Source organism: Callionymus lyra, chromosome 3 (assembly GCF_982586985.1).
Source record: "Callionymus lyra chromosome 3, fCalLyr1.hap1.1, whole genome shotgun sequence".
NCBI lineage: Eukaryota > Metazoa > Chordata > Actinopteri > Syngnathiformes > Callionymidae > Callionymus > Callionymus lyra.
This window is the reverse complement of record NC_141820.1, coordinates 20,995,986-21,015,466: the sequence shown is the minus strand read 5'-3', so window position 1 is coordinate 21,015,466 and position 19,481 is coordinate 20,995,986. Positions and strand designations below refer to the sequence as shown.

Genomic DNA, 19,481 nt, shown 5'->3' with positions numbered 1-19,481 from the left:
GTCATCACTCCGTGTGATTGTGTGTCTTCTCTCGAGGAACCTGACCAAACACACTCTCTTAAGAATTCTCCATGTTTCTTAACTCCCCTGCTTAATTTCTACAGGCTGTCCCAGCTAGCCCGGCTCACGTGGAGGCAGAGGAAACATGCGAGTCACATGCATCCACATTTTAATGTTGTATTCAAAGTTTTATTTTCTCAATTTAATAAAGAAGAAAACGAAAGTAGACAAACATGTTTTTGATAATTGATGAATCTACCTACAAACTAAAAGTAGAAGGAAAAAATCATTCATTTCATAACCTTATAAATAAACAATATATACAAATAGATCTTTATAGCGTATTTAGTTTCCAAATAAATAAATACATTTAAAATAAAATCATATTTATAACCCTTCATTCACTAATTTAATTTCATCTATTATAAGTAAGTAAGTAAGTATAAGTAATTTATATATATTTCATTACATTCAATAGACACCAATGTTTAATTTTTTCAAACAATGTCACATAAGAAACACAGAACAACAATTTACAGAACAACAAAAGCAGCGAACAGATTTCTTGACTGAATTTTAGTTAAAAAGTGACATTAAAGATGTGACTTCATTGGCTGAAAATAGGAGGATTGAAATACAGTTTTTTTAAAACAGTTGTTGGTGAAAGAGTTGGAGTTTTTCTCTCAGTCAGTGCATCTTCTGTAGAAGTGGAAGTGGTAGTCTGTGAAGAGCGCCCCCCCGAAGTGACGGTCGGTACTGCAGTCTGCCTGACCCTGCAAGTAAGTAAGTAAGTCATTTTTATTTATATAGCGCTTTTCCAGACCAGGGTCACAAAGCGCTTAAACAATCAAAACAAAATTCAATAACATATATACTTTAAAGGTCAAGATAAAACTGATAATACAACAGGAGTTCCAGAAAATCAAGGAAAAGCCAGTTGATCGATCAAGCAGTATTAATATTTCACGTTTAATACTTGTTGAGAACATCAGCAGAAGCGAATCGAGTTGCTTTTTTAAAATAAATTTTCATGTTCAAAGTTCAAAACATTTGTATTTACACAAGTGTATGTTCAGCTCATGAAATGTACATGGAAACGTTGACATATCAACAAGACCATGGACAATTTCCTATGCCTGGAAATTCACAAAAAGAATAAACATCTCAAATATCACATTTTTAACCAAATGATATTGTATTGCATTATTAAAATGAATACAATCTTTATTTTCTCTAATAAAAAAAATGTAATTAATGCTCACAGTCTTCACGAAACACATCTACATGACAAAATAAAATGAGCAACAAATAAAACAAATGATCAAGTGAACTCACAGCAACAGTGGAGCGAAAGTGGTAGGAGCTTCGGTAAAGACGAGCCACGTGAAGAGGCCATTCATGTTCCCCCTGCATGGACACACATGTTAAGACTCACAACCTCATTTAGATAAAACACTTTTAGTTCATGTTTAGTAAATCTTAGAACATTTATTTAAAGTGACAAACATCTCATAAAATCAAACAAAAGTATGTGTGTTGTTCAACCAGCGATAGATTTTTAAATATATTTGGTGATATCAAGTATAGATATTTGGTGGTTGATTGACAGGTCCGCCGGGTGTAACTGTGATTAGCATGTTGTCATCTCGATGACACTCCTTCATTATTCATCGAGCACTTGTTCTGCGTTATTGACTCTCACAGCCGAGGAACAACAACATGGTCACAAAGGAAACGGCTTCAGCCATTTTCACTCTTGTTTTATTTCACCGTGATGATCGACGTGCACGCACCTGAGTGTTCCCCGGATATCTGATCCCGTTGACCGTGCTTATGTCCAAGAGGGAAGAGCAAACCTCCGACTCCACAAAACTACAAAGATGGACGACCAACACCTCCGTCGAACTACAACACATGAAACAATATCATTGAATCATTTGCAACTGTTCATGCTCATAGTCTACATGTTTTCAGACTGTTATTCTTCACTGGGACAGCAGGGGGCGGTTGATGACCACATTACCTCCTTGGCTGAGGTAATTCATCCATTATTACCTGTTTCATCTTTACTGTCAAGCTTTCTCTTTAAATATACATTTTAGATATCAGCTTTTATTAGTAACATCTGTATTTTTGTGCTCTTTAAACTCTTAACTGGATTCATAAATGGCTTTAAACTCTCGTTCAATCACTCCATTACACTGAGCTATTTTAATACCTCACACAGTATATCTTGTTTTTCTTATAATATTTTTTAAAGCTGTTCATAATGTATTCTGTCATTTAAAATTAATCACGTTTGTTATCAATTCTATTGCTCATGCTATAAATGCTATTATGTAAAGCATTCAAGAAACTATTGTTGGTCTGACAGCTGCTATATAAATTAATATTGTTTTATTTACTATAAACTCTCTACAAAAAAGTATAAAAATGAATTTCCTGAATTTGGTAAATGAATAAATTAAATCTATAATCATTTAAAAAAATAAAAGCCATATGTTTAGGACTTTTAACCTTGGAAATCAACTTTAGTAAACATATATATATATATATGATGCAAATGATTCAATGATATTATATATATAAATATATATATTATAGACGCTTTCTGATATAATGACAATGTACAGTATCAAAACTACTTTAGGGATGAGTGAAACGTATACATAAGAAATTAATTATTATTTAATAAAACATTAACCACAGGTTGTCTAAATAATGGCTTTATATTTTACGTGTTATTCTCTTCATTAAAATACTTTACGTCTTCTGTGCGGACCATACATTATATTAAATTCAATGTATTTTTTTTATTATTAGTTATACATTATTTACATGCCATTTTATGGCAATATCTCTCCTTTATTATTTATAATAATTATTTATTATTGTATTTTATTATTCACATAATTGCATTACTTTCATACTGTAATGGCATGTGTTTACACCGGCAATAACATTTTCTGATTCTAAAGTCATGAACTACAAACAAGTAGAACTATATCAATGTTGTTCATACTTCATCAGCAGAGTGACTTTCATGTTTTCTGGCACAAACTGGCTGATGGGAACTCGGAAGACGAATCTTCCGGCTCTGAAAGAGATGAACAAACATGTCACAAATGTGCACGTGAAGGTATATTATCTTGAATGTTCTCTCACCTGCATTCATCCCTCACACAGTATTTGCTGTCGATGACCTGCTGACTCTCTTTGATCATGATGGTGTGGATGGTTGTGTTCCTCCCTGACACACAACACAAGTTAGTGGGTCAGTCTCAGGAGAGGTGTGAGCACAGAACTTACAGTCTTGGGATTTTAGGAGCTTTTCAATCACTTTTTGTTTTCCATTTCCTGCAGAGAAAAAAACAACAATAAACACAGAGAGAAACTCGATGTTTAGTAAATGCAGCAATTTAAACTTTTATTGGCAATCCTGTCCGCACAATACTAATGACTCAAACCCTGATGATTCCTTCAATAGGATGATCCAAACACAGAGCAGATTCACCTGCACATGTGTCAGGAGTTACACAGGCTTATCGGTAAAATAAATCCAGAATCATTGGTCCGATTAAAAATATAAATGGTTTCTTAAAGCAGAAACTACTATTCCACTGATGATGAACAGTCGTGACAGTAAAAATCCTCAAAACACAAACGACGAGTTCACTGAGAGGGAGCGAGACTGTTGTTTAGAGAATATTTATTGAGTAGAAAGTCATAATGTAATTTAATTTTAGACAGGAGGCCAGTTAGGAAGCGATTTTTACACAAATCAATATTAGTTTAAGTTAATCCTAACAATCCTGACATTGTATTTATGAAGTGGCATAAAAACTAAATCTTTATTTTAATTAACTAATAAATCCAGGAGAGAGTTATGTTAAGTTATTGATACAAAACTGTTAAAATCGATCGATACAGCTCGCAGATTTATTTGTATTTTATTTAAACTCACAGTTATGTTAAATCTCTAAGGAATACATTTTGAAAACTTGAGTTATTGTGGAAAAAGGGACAGAAACTCTCACTCATAACGCATTTTAAAATAGTTCTACTATGATAGAATCAAATTAAGTCCGGCTCAGACCTTCGTACGTGGAGTTGATGTTGAACCCTGTGTCTCCCCCTGGCGGTGATGGACAGCAGTACACCTGGTCGCAGTAGAGCAGGTCACAGAAGTCTACATCAGGGGGCCACGACCCTGAAGGGATGGTTGGTGAGTCTGTAAAATGGTAAAACATTATAAAAAAAAATCAAGATGAATGATAATTTGGATCATTTAGAAGAGCATCTATGTTTACCTGTCGTGGATTCTGTCGGCAACGCAGGACACGGAACCTCAGTGCAGTTACTGAAGAAGGAAAGATAAACACATCTACAACTTTTTTTCCTAAAGATAACTTCATGATAATCTTCAAGGAAAAAATGTTTACTTGTAGCCAGGCAAGGTCACAGAGTTGTCCTCGGTCAGAGTCGCCAGGTAGAGGGCTGTGATGGAGATGACGCTGCATGAAACCAAACAAAAGCATTGTTTCTCGGGGTTTTAAATGAGAGAATGTCTTCAGGTCGCTCACCAGAAAGCCATGGTTGCTAAAAGGGTGAAGACGCTGGCCTGGAAGACTTTGTGCTGCATACAGTGATGGTACTTTTGACTCCGGCTCTGCTTCGGCTCCTTCCCGGGTTTAGAGTCCTGACTTGTTGCCACGGAAACACAACTTTGTTTCCTGAGTTTCCTAGAATGAAAAAAAAAAAGTTTTTATTGGTTTATTTACTCTTTTTTTTTTTTAAAGCATTATATTCTTACTAAAAAAAACAATGATAAATAACATGTGATTTAAATAAGACAACTTTGAAATAATCAATAATCTTTACCTAAAGAGTAAAACATTCCAATAAAACTGAAGAATTCCATCATAAACAAACTGCAGAGTAAAAAAAACGAGTTACGTAATCTGATAAATAAACAGTAGCCTTCAGAGGCTCGACTGTCCTTGACTTTTGACCCACATTCGTCGCACACCTTCTTTTATACAACACATATAATCGTCTATATGGTCGTAAAAGATTCACTTTTTAAAAAGGTAAGGTAAGGTAAAACTTTATTGATCCCTTGCGATCAATCTTTTCTTCATGAATCCAATGTCTCGCCAGAGTTTAAGTGAAGTGGCTCCAGTTGAATGATTTTAAAATGAACGTTTGCTCATATTTTACGACAACAATTATCACTGAGGAACTGCAGGTGATGCAAGATTGTTTCCACAGACGATAAATGTATTGTGAAATCACATAAACTCTCAGTCCACAGTGGATTGATTCTGTCTTTTAAACGTTAACTCTTTCAAGCAGATATGAATCACCCTGCAGATCTCAAGCTGCCGCTCAAACTCTTGAGCTTGGCCAGGCGAGTGTTCCAACCCTCCAGCTCTTTGATCCGAGTCTCCAGGTTGTCCGTGAGTTTGGAGAGCTGCTGCACGGCTCCGACGTTCTCCATGAAGATCTGGTCCTGCAAGACCGAGAGCTCGGGTTCAACATGACATGTGACTGTAGTCGCCAACATTCCGGCCAGCGATCGTCCACCTTGTCCACCATGAGGAAGTTAGGAATCTTCTCTCCATCAGAACAGGTGACGTCTCCAACTTCCTTCACTGCTGAAGGTAACAACTCCTTCACTTCCTGAGCCAGGATTCCTACATGAAAAAAAAAGATGGTGCCTTCTTATTTATATTTTTGAATGAACTTGATCCTTGTTTGTTTATTTATTTACATGTGGAATGTATAATATCATAATTTTATTACGAAAATGTATAAAACATTTAACTTTTTTTACTTAAATTTGACCGAAAAAAGCGTAATTTATATAAATCTATAAGAATATATAACATATCAGATAATATTAATATCCTTATACAATTAATATACTGTAAAACACAATACACAATACAATATGATATAGTTTAATAAATATATGCATAAACTATTATACCTGTGATAACACAAGGGTAAAGAAACTTTATTTTATTTTCACAAAGTCAAATGTATTCAATTCAAACACATTCTACTTTAAAAAAGTCCATCGTTATTCTCGTACCGGTCTGGTGACTGTGGTCGATACCCATGGTGGAGGCGAACTCTGGTCTGTAGTCAAACTCAACAAGTCTCATTTGATTGATTCTCTTCAGCTGCGTTTCTGAATCCACCTAAAATAAAACACATTTTTGTCAACAACTACAGAAAGCCAGAGCTATTTTCACAGGTTGAGTGTTTTTTTTTTACCAGTCAAACAGAACCAAAATATCATGTTTCTATATCCAATTGGCTCGTTGAATGGTGTCGTAAATACAACTAGTAAATAAACTAATAAGATCATATCACCTCGTGTATGTTCTCTTTAGCACGGCGGTCGGAAGGCTGCATGACAGTTCCCATCACTTTTGCGTTTCCACAGACGACCAGAGCCTCGTCAGGACTGTCAGTGTTGATGCCAACCCTGCCCTGGCACACGAGCGCCTCTGGCAATACCCCGCGCTGCCACAAGGTGTCCCCGTCTGTCTCGAACTGACCTGGGTTTGAAGCCTAAAAAAAACAACATGGAATCTAAATCAACGTGATTTCATAGTTACTTGTAATTGTTACATAGTGACTGTGTTGTTACCCTGACAATGATCTTCTCAGACATCAGCGCCGTCAGCAGGAAAGATTCTTCTCTCACTAAAGCGTACAAGGCCACCACCATCTGAAAATATCTACAGAGCAACATGTGTATTTAGCAGCACGTATGTTTTTTAAAATACACAAACTACACAACTCACACACGCACCTCTGGTCTGGGTTGGGTTTTCCTTTCTTCCTCATGTTGTTGGCAGTTGTTTCGCTGAAGTGGAGTCGACCCAGAGTCACTTTGGTGATCTTACCTGCAGGCAGACTCACCCTGGGACAGGAAAGAAAGACTCAATAGGAATCGAACCCACAACCTTCTTGCTACGGGCTGCAGCACTAACCACCTGCACACTGTGCTGCCTTTATATCCACGTATGACTTTTTAAGTTGTTGAGGTGTTGGTCTATAATCTGCTGTTGAGTCATGAAGTACACAAACCCAGGTGGGTCAGGACTCCTAGGACACCTGTGCTGCCCGGTCTATCATTTAGACTTAGACTTAGACTTAGACTGCACTTTATTGATCCCTTTGAGATGACACTCTCAGGGAAATTTCTGTTTTCCAGTAGTATAGAAGGAATAGAGAAAAACCAAAACAGCACACAGAAGAGGACGATAGCATTAAATAACAACAACAGTAACTGAATATAACGACAGTAAAAAAAATAAATAAAATAAAATAAAATAAAATAAAATAAAATAAAATAAACACCAAAGCATCAACAATGTATCTAAACCTATCAGAACTAAAACTATTAAAACTAATAAAGCAAGTTTCAATGTCATTGTCGTATAAATCTACACTTGTTTTTGTCATTTTTACAGAGCATGGACAATAGAACTTGTGCATTAAAACATTTGTGTTTTAAATCCATTTTCTATTAGTTTCATGATCACAACTGGATTGATTCATTAAGTGTTTTTGGTAGTTAGATAGATAAGTTTGACCGTACCACCTCTTAACTCATCATAGATTGTTAAAATTAAGTTTTTTTTTTGCTATCTTAGCTAGTTGCTAACAGCTGCAACCATCCTATAACATGTTGTTTATGTTGTTTATTCAAGTAATATACTGTATATGTGTGTGTGAATACATGCACTGAAATTCCAAAGTCCAGGATTGAATCTTCTACCTGACAGTTTGAAAAGGCTTCTTGCTGCGGTCAGGTTGCGACTGCTCAATGGTCACCTGGTAACTCGGAGCTTCACGCTGCAGGAGTGAAATGATGACATTAAAAAAAGGAATTTGAGTGAATACCATCAAAAGTACACCGAAGTAAAGACCTTGACTCCAAAGACTTTGACCAGGAACTTGTCCACCGCTTGCGGTCCACTTGGCGTTCGGACGTATCGCGCCTCTGCCACGACCCCGATGTGAACCGTGACCTGGAAGTGGTTCTTCTTCTGGCAGATGAAAGCCTCGTCGAACGACGAGTAGTTGAAGCCCTTGTCGGTCTCGACGTGATAAGCAGGAGCCGACCTGGGAAGAAAGAAGAAGATGAAGATCTCTCTGGATCTACAAGCGTGAGGAAGCTGCTCTTACAAGATCTGGTAGCTGCCGTCCAACAAGCTGCTCCACTGCTCCGGCCGGTAGGGTTCCCAGGTCAGCATCTGGAATGACCCCAGACTGCTGCTCTCCCCCTCACACCCTGACTGATGGATCGTTGCTGGAGCCGTTTCTGACTCACTCCTTCTTCTCTTTCTACCGTCTGCAGAGCTGAGGAGACGACAGAAGGTTATTGTCTCCACAGAAAGAAGTAAGAATTGTGTGTTCAACGTGTATCTGGCACCACCGTCTAGATTTCAGCTGCCGACGACACATTTCAATGAATAATCAAGTTTTTCATGATTTTAAGGGAATGCCAATAGATTGTTCACGGAATGTTGATTTTGTTGTCTTTTGCATGTTAAAGTTTGACACTGTTTTTTAAAATAACCAAAATACACAAATATTCTACACTAATTATGTAGTTATGCATAAAAGTAAATATCCATACACCAATATATCAGAATGTTTTTTTTATGATACCATATCTTCATTCAACAAAACTGTAATGACCCCCCAAAAATATATATTTAATATTATAAAGAAAATGTAGTGTTTTTTGGATTTGTAATTTTATTTAATTTGTATCAGAGTTATTTTATGGCTCATTTTATAAAAAAAATTGTATAAAATAATAATATTTTTTAGAATTAAAGTTCAAATATTGATTGCGTTTGTTCATTTTTGGATTGCAATTTAACTTCCCTTCACTAGATGGCTGCGGTCATTAGGTCAAAAGGAACCATACAAAAACAGCCAGACTGAGGACGAGAGGATACAGTCGACTCCAGCCGCTTGTAAAGCTGATGTTTCGGCATATTTTGGTTTCCAAACAAATGAAAGCAGTTACGACTTCATCAAGAGTCATGTTTTCTGTGAATTCTGCAACACTAGAGTCAAGTACTCGACAATACTACAAATATATCCTTGTTTCTACAGTATGGCCATATATTGCAGTGTATTGTATTTGTTGCCCCTGTATCATGATATGTATCGTATTGCCACATTCTTGCCCATACACACCTCTATCATATATAATGTGTGTATATTTAGTCATTTTTGGCTTTTTCTTTTAATATAACAGAATAATGTATATCAATATCAATACAAACATATGAATGAATATAACAAGTTAAGAATGTATAAATTAAATAAAGGTTAAAAGAAATACTGGAAATATGAAATTTGAATATTTGAAAAAATATATATATATAAAAAAACATTTAATTTTATTGTCCTAATTGTTTAACTTTGATTATAATTTACAATATTATTTTATTTATCCATTTTTCACTTTAGGTCCAAAGGGTAATATGTATCAGAAAGAAGTGGATTATGAGACTAGTCGTAATGTTTTGGCTTCTCATTGCCTGTGTTGAATATATTCAAAAACAAAGGGGTGGAGTCACACGACGGTAATATGAATATTATTCTAAGCTTCGACTCACCAGGTTTGTTGTGTGCTGGCCTGATGGTGAGTTGGTGTGTGAGACCTTAGTCCAGAGGTCAGACCTCGACTGTGTCCAGAGACGCCTTCAGAGGGAAGTGTGGCCGGAGAAGGGGGAGTCGGTGGCGTGTAGGTCTGATGGCATCGGTCGGTCTGATGGATCAAGTGTTCGGGTGTGAGTTGAGAGGAGGCAGCAGGTGGGGGGGGCGAAGGTCCCGGCTTGACGGACATGCCGTTGAGGGCGAAGAGTTGATGGTCCTGCAGCAGACCAGGGTGGACGTGCCCGGAACCCTGATCCCTGAAGCGACACGAGGAAGAGGGCTGTGCTGGGTAGACCTGCTGGCGGGGCCAGTAGAGATGCTCCTGCTGTAGATCTGAAGACACAAGAAGATGATGATGATGAAGTGATGAGCTTCTCTACTCACGGGTAACAGGTGAAGGTTCAATACCAGGTATCCGTGCAGGTGAGCAAGCATCTGAGCAGGAGTCAGGAGGAGATTCAGGGAGCAAGCTGCGACAATTTAGCAGAGAATAATCATGAAAAACAGAATTAAACTGTAAATTAAGAGCATGTACAAATATATTACTGCCTTATTTTAATAAAAGTCAGGGTTTAAAACCGCACTATTGTTAAACAGCACTGTAGGTACAAAACTACAGATAATGAATTAGGTCAAAACGTCCAGGCGTCTCAACACAACTCGTGAACACGTCTTACAAGTTATTAGGATCCATGTCGGTGCTGAGATAATGCTCCAGGATGCTGGTGTCCACCTCCACCCCGGAGCTGTCCAGCACGCCGCTCACGTCCTGACCTGCTGACACACAATAATTCATACATTGATCGAGGTCATCGTTCGATACAATTCAATACATTCAAGTGTTCCAGGTGTGGTGCAGGGGTGTGAGACGTTTCAATGACATTTTGTTTTTCCTTTCTCCACTATAGTCTTACTTAAACTGTAAAGTGTATTGAGATAATTGTTATGATAAGACACTTTAAATTAATGAAAATTTAATTTAATTTAATTTAATACGTCACATTTTTTTTATTATATCCATTGAAAACAAATTAGATATTGAATGAAAATAAAATCTTATTTCAAGACATATTCATAGATGGTTTTATAATAAAAAATCAAAGTTCACCTGCTCTCCACTTTCACCCATTGATGAGTCACAGGGAGCTTTTTCTTTTCTCTGATATAGTTTTATTTAAACTGTAAATTGTCTTGAGATAACTATGTTATGATTGAACTCTTTAAATGTAATGTCATTGAAGAACAAGATCCAGATAAACACTGATAGAGTGTTTCGATACCATTTAAACGTGTGATGTTTGACCCAGAGCCCACGTTTATACACACTAAATGACAACAAAATGTTTTCTTTATTTGAATTAGGACAATGTATATTCATCAACATGTCACCATAGAGCAAAAACGTAAGTATGCAGGAGTAAGCACAATAGTTAATTTGTTATTTGACAAAAACAAAATTGGATTTACCGCTGAAGAACTGCTGCAGCGCCTCGTTCTCCCCGACCACCTGAAGCGGCAGACGTCCACCTCCGGGCTCCATGTGTCCAGATGTTGCTGCTGCTCTCAGGTGATAACAGAGGCCTGCTGGGAGCAGAGCAAACACAGCCGTAGCATTTAAAAACAGATGGAAACAACAGTTCACAAATGTTAAGATGCAGAAACATTGCTTATCAACAAGTTTACATCTTCCAGTTTAAGTAAAAAAATAAAATGTCTTATATTTGACATTTAGTTTAGTATATAAGTAAGTAAGTAAGTAATATTTATATAGCACTTTTCCAGACCAGGGTCACGAAGCACTTAAACAATTAAAACAATACCCAATAAACTATATACTTTAAAGGTCACGATAACACCAAGACAAACACGGTAGTCCCATAGAATCAAGGAAAAGTGTAAGATATAAGCTAAAATCTTCCTGTTAAATACTAAAACCATATACGAATATACACGTCAATTAAAAATATATCCAACTTTATAATTTATCAAAATTGACATTTTTCTTTTATGTGTTATTTTTCAATTTCATACCTCAATGAAAATGTTCAGTTTCCCTGAATATATTGCCATGATAAGATGCATCCCTAATGATGGTAGGCTTGTTTGGAAATGTTTAAAAAGGTTTTTATAGTAGTGTTTTTTTTATTTTGTTTATAGTTTGTAACTGAAATGTTTTGGATCTACACATGAAACTAGGAAATGAGAAACAATGTATATTCTTTCTAGGATAAAAAAAGACAAAATACAAACACAATAATCTACTTTAACTTGTAATAAACTGTACATCAATAAAATTGGATTTAATGGTCAACCATGATTGTCAAACACACCTCTCTGTCCAAGATGGATGCCAGTCGGTCTGTGAGGAGTTTGGTTGTTCGTCCGCCCTGAAGCTCTGCAGCAACAGTCAGGTACAATCCATGAGTGGACGTGTTCGGAGACTCACGTCCTTCGAGTCCTCAACACAAGTCGGATTTGTATCCGCGGCCCAAGCCGAGGAGAAATGTTGATATTTCTCTGGGATTTTTTCTGGTCCGTGGTGTCAGCCTGGATTTCCTCTGCTCAGCTGAACTTTGAGCTTTGGACAGTAAAAGGTGTGGACACACCTGTGTGTGTGACAGATAAAGACGTGATGTCATGATTCTGGGAAGAAAGCGCATCAAACCTTGTTGTGTTTCAGCTTTCATTATCATTATTGTTTATTCGTGGCTAGAATAACTCAAAAAGTGCACAGGATGAGGATCTTTTAACTTGTTCTGCTTCTCAATGTTCTCAGGATCACAGTCGCACTAAGAGCTGGCAAATAAATGGAACACTTAACTTAATAAAAGCACATCATATCACGTGATCACTAAAATAAATCAATTGATGTGACTGTGGAGACAAAATGTGATGTTTATTCCTTTTGTTACATTACAATTAAATGCTGTGTTGTTTTTTAAGACCTGTGGAAATAACTCATTTCCAGTGAAATGAACTGTATCAGCGATTTTTCAATCGTATTTTCTTTAATATTTGTCACCACAAACCAGGGCCGGGTCTAGACAGGCATGTATGAGGGGGCAGCCACAAATCTTGAGGGGGCATTGTGCTGTTACTTACTTACTTACATGCAAGTTTGAGAGGGCACAACATTTATATGAGGGGGCCAGGCCCCCTCTTGCCCCTGCCTAGACCCGTCCCTGCCACAAACTATTATTTTAACCTGTTTTTCCATGTCTGGGGGTCCGTAGAAAAAAGGGCAATTGTCTTACAACGCTGCCATCTAGTGGTAGAAAATATGTAAGTAAGTAAGTAATTTGTATTTGTATAGCGTTTTTCCAGACCAGGGTCACAAAGCGCTTAAACAATCAAAACAATATTCAATAAAATATATACTTTAAAGGTCAAGATAAAACTGATAACACAACAGGAGTTCCAGAAAATCAAGGAAAAGCCTGAACAAATAAAAATGTCTTAAGACGTTTCTTGAAGGAGTCAGTAGATCATCAAACACAGAGAGAGGAATATGTAGGGTATTTGTGAATGTGAGTTGCATTTATAAATCTTGCGAAAAGAATCTCTCAAAAGTACGCCAGAGTTGTAAACGCGCGTAATTTCTTATTGAGAAATTCGAATCTCATATTCCAATTATTTTGATATATTTGACAACATTCACTCTTGTTTTGCAAATTGTTTGTTATGGATACGTAAACGCATGTGCAAACCAGTAAGCCCATACTCTGTGTGGGAGGGGCCAAAAGTAGGCGGACATTTTGTAATCAGTGGGCGGGCTTAAGCACATTTTCTAAAGTAAATATTTCAATTAATAGTTACGTACAAAGAGACATATACCGATGAGTACAATAGAGGTCAAATATTTATTTAAGAGAGAGATTCAACAGGGTCAGAATTTTATTTTAACAAAAAATGTTTTTCTTAAATTGTATTCATGTGAGTTTAAGCTTCAGGCCCAAATATAAATAGTAGAAGTGACGATGCTATGATACTCATCAACCAACAGGTGGGAGTGCAGATCAGTTTACAAATACAAGATATAACACGATTAAAAAATGTATTTACTCATACTAAATTATACTCTAAGTGCAGTGTAGTACTTTTTTCTGTCAACTTTTATTATTGTGGTGATCCAGAAGTAAAGTGTGCAAAGCATTCTGGGAGTGAGTGATGGGTTGCAGAAAACAGACTTTTGGTGAAATTGTTGCTTTGATGTATTTCCCCCCATATTAAATGTGTATGATCATGTCGTTACAGAGCTAATCCAATCACCCTCATGTACCCTAAAGACATGCACACTCAGAAAAAGAGAAACATTCAACCTTTTTGACGTTTGATGCATCTATCGTGACACAAACATGTTTTGTACGTCCAGAATCTACAGGTGACATATGGTGTTGTATTGGTCCGGTCGATAACCAGGACACTTGAGGTTTCCGGTTAAATGTAATTTTACATTTGAGCAAGACACGTGATAGAAGTACATACTTAGTCAATTCGAATGGAAGGGAATAGTGTACTTTGAGCTTACTTCTATAAATTAAACTATTGACTCGGAGAAGACACTGTTAGTATAGAGATTAATATACTTGAAAATACTTCAATAAACTTAAAATGTTACAATTTAGTCCGAAGAACCTTTCAAGTAGTACACCTGTAGTACACTACAAGTACATATACCTTCGTATACTTGCTATACTGGTACTTATACTTAAGTATGCTTGATAGTATGAAGTTCAAGTGTCTTAAGGGTGTGTGTGACTGACATTCGTTTTTCTCTGGCTTTACTATTCACTCAGCCACATCCAGGATATTGGAAATATATATCATGTGTAAAAATACCTGGAAACATTGGAAGTTGATTCTGACGTGAAAAAAAAAAAATCCTTCTCAGGAGTTGTTGTGTAAGGTGGTCATGTTAACACGTTTAAATAAGACAAGAGTAATGTAATGAGTTCCAAAACTGTTGAACTATTTCTCTGTTCGCCATGTTTGTCGATGGCGAGTATAACTTTCACTAACACTCTCTTCCCACACCGGCCTGACATCCCAGCACTGCTGTCTCTTATTATGCTGCAAAACTTGTTTGCAGTTTAGATTGAAAGTTTGCCAGGTTCATTTTAAAGTCATAAAGCGAGGCTCTGGAAGAAGCTGCCGCAAAACAAACATTCAATGAGTCACTCTTGCTCTGCGTAATTGTGCGATGGTTCAAGAATACATTTGCTGTGAGTCACCTCGACTCTCACTTCCGTCAGGTCAAATCAACCTGAAGCTTCAGCCTGGAGTCGCACGTATTCGGGAAGAAAAGCATCATTGATTAGTTTCACAACAACTTATTGTGTTTCCGACGACAACGTTCCAGGCTGCTGACGTCGGAAGAAGAAATGTTTATTTTTAGAAGTCGGATTTCATTGTCTTACAAACTGTTCATTGGCTTCTTAATAAACCACCTAAGACAGTTTGAACTTAACTACTTATGGAAGCCTAAATAATTCTACAGAAAAAGCATGATTTTTTTCATGTTATCACGTCAGTCCTCAGACAGTAGAACAAGGGTGAGCAATAAAATTTCCTCAGGGGCCACATAACATGCTGTGACTATTGTAAGGTACCGTCAAGCCATTAGAAAGAAGGAACAAAACCTCGAAAAATATTTCAAAAATATACTTATTTTTCAATATTTGTGAATACATTTATTAAATTTAATTTGAAATAAATATATAAATGCTGACTATAAGGACAAATAAAAATAAGAAACCATCCTAAAAAATGTTATGGATATATATTGAAATAAATAATACATTTGATGATAAGATGTCTGAAACATTTTTAAGCAATCATACTTTAACCTCTTGAATGCAGCCTTAGGAGGTCACAAGCAAGTATGTGAATCAAAATTACGACTCCAATACCGAATCGGTCGAGGCCTGTGTTAACAACTACCGCTATTGATGCCGATAACCTACAGGGTAACAATGGAAATTGAGCTACTGGTTCAGAAACATAGAGAAAAGAGGAAAGGCAAGATTCTGGAACTGAAAGTAGGGACTTTAAATATATTCGGACGATGACGGGAAAAGCTAGAGAGTTGGTTGACATGAAGCAGAGAAGGATTGATATACTGTGTGTCCAGGAGACCAGGTGGAAAGGTAGCAAGATGAGAAGCTTAGGTGCAGGTTTTAAGTTGTACTACTATGGTATTGATAGGGAGATAAATGGAGTAGGGTTTATCCTAAAAGAGGAGTTTGTTAGGAATGTCCTGGAAGTAAAAAGTGTCAGAAAGCCTGAAGAGTATGAAGCTTGAAATTGAAGGTGTTATGTTAAATGTTATTAGTGGCTATGCCCCACAGATGGGATGTAAATAAGAGGAGAAGGAAACATTCTATAGCAGTGGTTCTTAACCTTGTTGGAGGTTCTGAACCCCACCAGTTTCAAATGCGCATTCACCGAACCCCTCTTTAGTGAAAAATAAAAATTATTTCTTGTATTCTCCATCTCCACGCAGCTACGTACAAGAAGTGTTCCTTCAGTTTTTCCAGTGCTCAACTTGGCGTTGCAAACCATGCAGATATGACGCTCACGTGAATCCATGTTGTACATATTCGTCCGACCACTTTCTTCTTTTGCCCGACATAGTTAGTATGGATTCAAATATGAACAAACAAATCACACGACGTACTACCATGACAGTCACACGTTGACTACTATGCGCACTAAATTCCCCTCAGCACTGATTGGCCAAACAGTGAAGCATGATCCTCTGTAGCCAGTGATGGCCAAGCGGGGCGTGTCATCACAAATTTACACGATAATTCGGGTGCGTCCGGACCTCAGCGCCAGAGGCGATGCCGAATCCCTGAGACCGACTCACCGAACCCCTAGGGTTCGATCGAACCCAGGTTAAGAACCACTGTTCTATAGTGAGTTAGATGAGGTGATGCAGAATATCCCCATAGGTGAGAGAGTGGTAATTGGTGCAGTCTTCAATGGACATAGGAAATAGAGGTGATGAAGAAGTGATGGGCAGGTTTTGTTTTCAGGACAGGTACACAGAGGGAGAGATAGTGGTAGACTTTTAAAAAATAGGATGGAAATGGCTGCAGTGAATTCTTTTCCAGAAGAGCCATGAGCATAGGGTAACTTATAAGAGTGTAGGAAGGAGCTCACAGGTAGACTATAGCTTGTATAGATTATGTAATCTGATGGAGATCAGTGACTGCGAAGTAGTGGTGGGTGAGGGTGTAGCAGGTCAGCATAGGATGGTGGTGAATCTGGTGACAAGAAAGACAAAGAGGACAAAGGCAGAAAAAAAGGACAAAGTGGTGGAAGCTGAAAGACAGGATTGTTCGATGGTTTTCAGGGAGGAGTCGAGAAAGAATCTGGGTGGTCAGGGAGAGCTGATGACTGGACAACTACAGCTAATGTTATCAGGGAGACAGGTAAAGTAGATAAGGAGACTTGGTGGTGGAATGGGGAACTGCAGGAGTATATAAAGATAAATAGGGACATTGAGAAGACTGAAGTGAGCAGACAGAAGTACAGGGAGATGCAGCACAAGGTAAAGGTAGAGTTGGCAAAGGCCAAACAACAACAAAAGTAAGGAGGGAGAGAATGATTTACACAGGTTGGCAAAACAGGGAGATAGAGATTGGAAAGACGTGCAGCAGGTTCGGGTGATTAAGGATAAAGACGTGTGTAAACAGGTGCCACAGAAGTAATAGGAAGATAGAAATAGTACTTTGAAGAGCTAATAAATGAGGAAAATGAAAGAGTGCAAAGGGTAGAAAAGATAAACACTCTGAACCAAGTAGCAGAGATTAGTGAAGGTGAAGTGAGGACGGCATTGAAGAGGATAAAGAATGGAAAGGAAGTTTGTTATGGGAAAAAGTAGTGGAAACTAGACTGAGAGCAAAAGTCAGCATTTGTGAGCAACAGTATGGTTTAATCCCCAGAAAGAGTACTACAGATGCAGTATTTGCTTTAAGAATGTTGGTAGAGAAATACAGAGAAGGTCAGAGGGAGCTGCATTGTGTCTTTGTAGATCTGGAAAAAGCCTTTGACAGGGTCGAGAGAGAGGAACTATGAGGAAGTCTGGAGTGGCAGAGAAGGAAAAGCTGGAGAGGTGGAGAAATGCTCTAGACAGGAGAGGAATGAAGGTTAGTCGAAGCAAGAACTATGAGGCTACAGGGATCGGGGATAAAGAAGGTGGAGGATTTTAAGTATTTAGGGTCAACAGTCCAGAGCAGTGGAGATTGTGGAAAAGAGGCGAAGAAACGTGTTCAAGCTGGATGGAGAAAAGTGTCAGGAGTAATGTGTGATGAAATAGTATCAGCCAGAACGAAAGTAAAGATTTACAAGTCAGTGTTGAGATCAGCGATGATCTATGGTCTAGAGCCAGTGGCACTGAGGAAAAGGCAGGAAGCAGAGCTGGAGGTGGCAGAGATGAAGATGCTGAGGTTCTCTTTGAGAGAGACGAAGATGGATCAGGAATGAGTCAATGTAGGAGGAACATGTTAGATGTTTGGAGATAAGGTCAGAGAGAATGAGATGGTTTGTTCATGTACAGAGGAGAGATAGTGAGTATATTGGTAGAAGGATGCTGGGGTTGGAACTGGCAGACAGGAGGTCTAGAGGAAGACCAAAGAGAAGCTTTATGGATGTAGTGAAAGAGGACATGAAGTTGGTTGATGTGAGCGAGGAGGATACAGAGAACAGGGTTAGATGGAGGAGGTTGATTCGCTGTGGCGACCCCTTCTGGAAGTAGTTCAAAGGAAAAGAAGATACTTTAACCTCTTAGGTGCTGCATATATATTGTCAAAGGGAAGCACGAGAGGTAAATCCTACCTGTACATCCAAAAAAGTTATTGAGAAATATTCATCTATTTTTAACTCTAACGTGAAATTCCAATTTAAAAAAGTTCGGCAAAAATGTTTGCACCCTCAAAACCCTCTGTCTCCCTCTCAATTAATGTTAAAAATGTCTTTCTTAAAATTAAAACTTTAGCAAAACTTTTTATTTAAAATATATTTAGAAACATTTAGAATCAAATGGAAATTTACTCAAATATATGATGTAGCTGAGAGTGGCTAAAATAATCCATGCTAATCCAAATTAGATATATTATTCATATACTACAACACCAGCAAAAATATATATATGTATAAACAAACGCATTGATTGTCATAAAAAATAGAAAAGTTGCTCACATATGGATGTTTTGTCTTAATTTGAACTTAAATAAATGTATTTCAAATAAAATACTGCAGAGGAAGTTACCTCAGCAACAAAATTGACATGCAAATAAAAAATAAATGAAAATGTAACGGTTGAAAAAAACACATTTTAATATAAAATAGTTAAATATTTATTGTTAATTATTTTGTTCTGGCATTTTATGGTTCTTCATATTATTTTTTTTTTCCTGTTTACAAATGTGCTGATCATGTCAGAATGTGGTAATAATATCATTCTATCACATTTTTATCTCCTCTTTCTTTTACAAACATAGCCATAGAATGAATCTTAATCTAATCCAAAAGTTTGTTAAAACACAAAAGTTGCTCATATTTATTTTTCAGATTGAGATTGTTGTCAACATCCTCTCATAGCGCTAAAAATGCATGTTTTCAGTTGCGTTTTTTACATCTGTAATGTGTTTAATTGTGCATAAATATATGGATCAATAAGTCGTCAGTAGTAATAGTAACACGGTCCAGTGGATTATTGTGCGATTGCTTCAGCTCTTTCATAGTAAAAATGACTCACAACTGTCGCAAAAAACAAA

At 37.3% G+C, this 19,481-nt stretch overlaps 1 protein-coding gene across 1 annotated transcript; it reads right to left on the bottom strand.

Moving 5' to 3' along the window:
* Positions 1–660: 660 nt before the first annotated feature.
* Positions 661–11,239, bottom strand: myrfl (myelin regulatory factor like). Its single transcript, XM_087786050.1, has 23 exons — positions 11,167–11,239; positions 10,377–10,473; positions 10,084–10,169; positions 9,660–10,032; positions 8,209–8,382; positions 7,950–8,145; positions 7,799–7,875; positions 6,827–6,937; positions 6,662–6,752; positions 6,382–6,582; positions 6,098–6,206; positions 5,587–5,696; positions 5,367–5,512; positions 4,584–4,742; positions 4,443–4,514; positions 4,311–4,360; positions 4,097–4,231; positions 3,310–3,357; positions 3,166–3,250; positions 3,023–3,097; positions 1,794–1,905; positions 1,336–1,407; positions 661–773 (listed from the first exon to the last, which is right to left on the bottom strand). The coding sequence occupies exons 1-23, from the start codon at positions 11,237–11,239 to the stop codon at positions 684–686; spliced, it is 2,742 nt and encodes a 913-aa protein (XP_087642176.1). The 3' UTR covers positions 661–683.
* Between the last annotated feature and the right edge of the window lie 8,242 nt (positions 11,240–19,481).

What these genes read in the sequence shown, in the direction of transcription:
- myrfl (XM_087786050.1), bottom strand. Translation starts at nt 11,239, where the DNA reads ATGGAGCCCGGAGGTGGACGTCTGCCGCTTCAGGTGGTCGGGGAGAAC. An exon ending in CATCAACTCCACGTACGAAG is followed by an intron (nt 3,358 to 4,096) that starts GTCTGAGCCGGA and finishes TTTTCTCTGCAG; the next exon opens with GAAATGGAAAACAAAAAGTG. An exon ending in ACTTTCGCTCCACTGTTGCT is followed by an intron (nt 774 to 1,335) that starts GTGAGTTCACTT and finishes ACTTACTTGCAG; the next exon opens with GGTCAGGCAGACTGCAGTAC.